We start from the raw sequence: 5,422 nt of genomic DNA on the forward strand, positions 1-5,422 counted from the left end.
CCGTTGTGCTGACGAAGCTCTCCCTCGACACTCTGCTGGATCGTGAGTTCGTGGGACGTCACCGAGCCGAACGTGTACAGATCACGGAGGTGTTGTACCTTCGGTAGTAGGATCGGACAATCGTGAAGACGTACGACTACATTAACCGAGTTTTCATAACGCTTCCGCTTACGGTGTACGAGGGTACATAGACAATACTCTCCCCTCTTGTTGCTATGCATCACCATGATCTTGCGTGTGCGTAGAAAATTTTTGAAATCACTGCGCTCCCCAACAGATTTGCAGTATTTTTGGTTCTAATCTCATTTCTTGGAGTGCTAGGAAACAAGCCACAGTATCCAGGTCAAGTACTGAAGATGAATACAAGTCACTAGCTAATGCTACTTCCGAAATTATTTGGGTTGAATCACTGCTCAATGAATTGGGAATTAAGCAGCATCGTGTGTCATGTTTGTGGTGTGAAAATCTAGGAGCCACATATCTTGATGCAAATCCAGCATTTCACGGCAGAACCAAACATACAGAGATTGACTTTCACTTTGTACGAGAAAGGGTTGCAGAAAAGAAGTTAGACATACGATTCATTCCTTACAGAGATCAAGTTGCAGATGGATTCACCAAAGCTTTACCAGTCAAGCCGTTCGAGGAATTCAAGAAGAATCTTAATGTAGGATAGTTGAGATTAAGGGAGGGTGTTAGAATTAGAGATATGATCTAATCTCAACTATTTATCTTCTTCCTCTCCCGTAATAACTCCAGACTCTATCTCCTTGTAACAACCTAAATCGTAGCGATCGGGTATGACTTGTAAGCCACGGCAAGGGCTCTTCTTGCCCTCGATCAATATAACCCACACAGCTCTTTACGGAGAGTAGGAACATCTAATACACAAAAAATTCAAACCAATAAAAACACCAAGACACACTCTAAGCTCGAAAGACTCGAGCTGAATTGTCAATGGTCTGTGCCAAAACAAAAGCAGATCACCACTCGCACCATTACTTCCCTGCACCTCCATATTTTCCATCCGTAACTTTTTTCCTAAGCTTCTCTGCCTTAGCTTTGTTCAGATGTGTAGAAGTGCATGCTCTAGCCAATTTAACCAAAAGACCGATCTGATGGAAAAGACTAGACAATACATTTATATGTCAACACTCCCCCTCACATGTGGCTCCCTCAAGCCTAAACATGGACCGAAAGTGGGCTGCAATTTAATTGTGCCAGCCGGGTCTTGAACTCAAGACCTCTTGGTTCTGATACCATGTAGAAGTGCATGCTCTAGCCAATGCAACCAAAAGACCGATCTGATGGAAGATACTAGTCAGTACATTATACGTTAACAAGATGTTCTCAGACGGAAGATGATATCCGGCCCCCACTGCTTCTGGACATCCAGAAGCTCTATTTCTGCTGCGGCACTGGCCATACCGCGACAGTTCCAACATATGAGTTTCATTGCTCCCGGCGGTCACCCTCTGGAGTAGTCGCTGATGTATCGTTGGGTGTGTTATTCTCAGGGATTAGGGCACTATTAGAGCACACTTCACCAGTCCACCTTGATGTAAGGCCTTCTGGTTTTCACCTCAACCAATCTGAGCAGGGCAACCAAAACCCCCACGAAAACTCAGTCTCTCCAGCACAACAAACTGGCCTGATCAAGACGTTCAGGCAGGAAATCTGATCCTACTACAGGAGACCTAAGGCGACCACGAACTCGTAGTGGAGAGAGAGAGAGAGAACCAGCGACGAGCTTCAGTGCATCGGCCTGGGACAGCAAAAGGCGGCCCTCGCGCCATCGCCGAGGAGGCGGCTGGCGACAGACCAGCGGAAAACCTAGTCACCTGAAGAATTGCCTCTTTACGTAAAAAACGCTTCATGAGGAAGGTTGCGACCTTATTTATTTATTTAGGTTCTTAATGCTTCATTTGAGCTAATAAAGTGCATGCTTTGTCGAAAAAACAAGGGAAATGATTGGGTTCGGTGCGCAGGCCGAAACTGGGCTGGTCCCCTCGTCGCGCAACGTGCACGCACTTGGACCCACACGACCGCTTGACCACCGCTCTTCATAGAAACCTTATCCCCACCCTCACGCGAGTATGTATCCATTTCTTCCTTGCCGTTGTTCCTCTCTGTCTCTGAATCCACGGAATCCCAGCACCGGTGACTGCGGCTGAGGGACGCTGGAGCCGACACGAGCGGGGAGCTGCGCCCGCGGCAGCGGCGAGCTGTGCCCATGGAGCGAGGCCGTGGAGCGGCCGGCCTGCGGTGGAGACTGTTTATGCCCTCAGATCGATAGCAACGCGCGGAGGAAACACGCTAGCCCCGGTAAGAATGTCGTGCTCGAACCGGCATGGGGATTTGCTTCAACCTGCGAGGATGGTGATGGCCGGCGACAATGGTGGTTGTGGTAAGTTGCTGTCTTTTTTTTATTTTTGTTGGAACCCTTCGATTTTTGTTGGAACTATTTTCTCAATTTGCCGCAACATGAGAGGATACTACCGGACAAGTAAGGCGGCGGGTGCCATGATTTTTGCCAGCATTTTGACTTGTTACAATCGGCAAGGATGGTGCTGGGCGGCTACAATGGCGGGACCATGCTTTTTTTTGCTGCATTGTTCTTTTCATATTTGCTGGAGCTATATCATTTTTTGTTGGAACAATGTGTGTTTTTTGCTGGAACCATATCAATGTATGTTCGTTGATAGCATTTTTGCTGCAACCACTTTATTGTTTGCTGGAGCCATATCATTTTTTTGCTGGAATCATGTGGTTTGCTTTGTTTTTTCTGCTGCAACCCGTGAGTGACGACGGCGAGCAACGAGCTTGGAGAACCAGCAAAGCTTCGAGGTCGTGTGGGCATGAATCGATGGCGCTTGTTGCGTTTTTGTTTCCTTGTGCTTGTGGGGAAGAAGGATAGGGAAGGGAAAAAAAAGGACGTGAGATCTCACGGCTCACGACTTTCAGATCGGAAGGCTAGCAGCCGACCGACCGAAAGTTTGTGCCATGATTTCTTGATGCTTCATTTGAGCTAATTTTTTTTGAGAACTTTCATTCGAGCTAATAAAGTGCACGCTTTGTCGAAAAAAACAAGAGTGCATCTTTCTCGTAGTGGGCTAGTCGGCAGTGGCCCATCATAGCCCACATACCTAGGGTTCGCGCGGAAGGCATAAACACCGCGCCGGCTTGCAAATAGAACCCTGCCGCCGCCGCCGTTCTTCTTCCTCCTCGTGTTAGAGTTAGGGTCGTCAGCTTTCTCAGGTACCGGCAAGCAGTCCGTAGCAGAGCTCCCACCCTGTCTTCTTGCGATGCTATCTTCTCCATCTGATTCGAACTCTTTCTGCTGGTTTTGCCCGACAGGTCAGAGATGGCGGTGCCGCTTCTGACGAGGAAGATCGTGAAGAAGAGGGTCAAGCACTTCAAGAGGGCCCATAGCGACCGCTACATCGGCCTCAAGGTAACCACTTATACCAAAGTTTTACCCAGTGGAATTCATAGGCGCCACGTGTTTCGGTTGCTTAGTTCAGATGATGTGCTCCGGCTCTAGATGGCGATTGCTGTGCGCCGGTGTAGCAGGTTAGACTTTCGGAGTAGTTTCTGATGCTAAATTCTAAGCGTGACTGTTGTTGGTCGTTGTAGTTGCGGTGTATTCCTAATTTATCGTTAACCTTGAATAGCACAATGGTACTTTGAAATGGTAGATAAGTGGAAGCCGGACATAGCCTGTAGAAAATGTGGTGTTGTTTCTTTTGTATTGGGATCTTTAGTTAATTTGAAGGAAACTAATTATTGCATGTTCAATCAACCTTGCTTATTTTGACTTGAAACATCATTTAAACACTTTGTGCAAAGGTGATGCCAAATTTTGAGCGTTGCTGATGTTTCGGTTCACTGTTTCTATCTTGCGGTTTGAAAGGAAGGAAATGATGTCTTAGTAAAAGGTCTGAGGAAGAGAACATTTTCTTCAGTGAGCATTGGGATGAAGTAAGAGAGCACACTGGCCCTTGCATAAGTATAGCACTGTGGCCGTCGCAAACTCTTCTACAACAATAACTTCATGATTCCATGAAGTGGGTTGGATATTAAAGGCGTGGCTTCATTCTGAGTACGAGTGCTTGCCTAGATTTCTCCCAACACTTGTTATCCACTGGTTGCTGAAGAAAATCTTGTCTTTCACATGATTATGCCTTCTGTCTGATCCTTCGAGCAAACGAATTCTTTCCCTGTTGGAGAATAACTATTCCTCACCCAGGGTAACGAATAGCGCGACCCCCGAAACGTGTCTATATACATCCGATTCAGAAAAAAATTAGAACATCTTGTAATTTGGAATGAATACCTTAAAAACTGAATGTAGTATAGCTTCTTGTAGTTGTAGCTTATTCCTGACTGGCATCGTGCTTTAGACAACACATAAGCAGCAGCATATGCTAAACTTCTTTTGTCTTTCTTATATGCTCAAGTTCTGTGTCTTCTTGACATGTTTTTCTTAGTGACACGTGTGCTTAACAGCTTAAACCGAAAATTTCACGCCTCTATATCTACAAACCAGCTGGCGCAGGCCAAAGGGTATTGATTCCCGTGTGAAGAGAAAGTTCAAGGGATGTACTTTGATGCCCAACATTGGCTATGGTTCTGACAAGAAGACCAGGCATTACCTGCCAAACAAGTTCAAGAAGTTTGTTGTCCACAATGTCTCCGAGCTGGAGCTGCTTATGATGCACAACAGGTAACTTACACAGTTACACTGCCAATATTAGGTGCTGATTGGTGTCAAGAACCTAATATTCTCAAGTTAGATGGTTCTTCACTCTTCTGATTCTGAATTGTGCTGATCGGTGTCAACATTCTTCATTTTCTGATTAACTCTTGCATGGCTTTTATTGCCAACAGGACATACTGTGCTGAGATCGCCCACAACGTCTCTACCAAGAAGCGGAAGGACATTGTGGAGCGTGCTGCGCAGCTGGATATTGTTGTCACAAACAAGCTTGCTAGGCTTCGCAGCCAGGAGGACGAGTGAAATGTTCTTCGCAGTGCTGTTATGGCCGCTTTGCTTGTTGGAAACTGTTTGCTCTGGGAGCTTGTTTACTCATCTGTTAGTTTTATGATATGAACATGCTGTTATTATCAGTAACGAGTGGCAGCCTGAAATTTTGTTAATGGTATCAACATCTCAATCAGAAACTTGCTTTGTCTCTTGAAGACAGCATGCTGATCGTCTTGTTACTTTGCCAAGTCCTTTTGTTTTAAAAAATGTAACTGGCTAATGATCCATGTTCAGTACGTGGTCCTGCTTTCCAAAGCAAACGTTCTTTTGATCCAAACGTTGTCAATTAAAGATGCCCTAACAGGTTCTAATGTTTGATCCAAATTAGGGTTGTCTTTCTCCTTGCCGATATCATTTCGGAAATGATGAGTACGT

General features: G+C 45.7%; 1 protein-coding gene across 6 annotated transcripts; it reads left to right on the forward strand.

Moving 5' to 3' along the window:
* The first annotated feature begins 2,079 nt into the window (after positions 1-2,079).
* LOC125521936 (large ribosomal subunit protein eL32z) lies at positions 2,080-5,221 on the forward strand. 6 transcript variants are annotated; one of them, XM_087535101.1, is made up of 4 exons: positions 2,080-3,258; positions 3,358-3,454; positions 4,491-4,726; positions 4,891-5,221. In XM_087535101.1, exons 3-4 carry the CDS (start codon positions 4,611-4,613, stop codon positions 5,018-5,020), a joined length of 246 nt encoding a protein of 81 aa, XP_087391227.1. In that variant the 5' UTR covers positions 2,080-3,258; positions 3,358-3,454; positions 4,491-4,610; the 3' UTR covers positions 5,021-5,221. The 6 variants fall into 6 exon arrangements, with proteins under 6 accessions (XP_087391227.1, XP_087391226.1, XP_087391230.1 ...); XM_087535100.1 differs by having other exon boundaries at positions 4,510-4,726; XM_087535104.1 differs by having other exon boundaries at positions 2,080-2,407.
* The last annotated feature ends 201 nt before the right edge of the window (positions 5,222-5,422 follow it).

The sequence above is a fragment of the Triticum urartu genome, chromosome 7A, assembly GCF_056163025.1.
Source record: "Triticum urartu cultivar PI428250 chromosome 7A, HENAU_Tu73, whole genome shotgun sequence".
Classification (NCBI taxonomy): domain Eukaryota; kingdom Viridiplantae; phylum Streptophyta; class Magnoliopsida; order Poales; family Poaceae; genus Triticum; species Triticum urartu.

Bases quoted from the DNA above. Each gene is read 5' to 3' on its own strand.
- LOC125521936 (XM_087535101.1), top strand. From the start codon at position 4,611: ATGCCCAACATTGGCTATGGTTCTGACAAGAAGACCAGGCATTACCTG. The intron at 4,727-4,890 runs GTAACTTACACA...TATTGCCAACAG, and splicing joins CTGCTTATGATGCACAACAG to GACATACTGTGCTGAGATCG.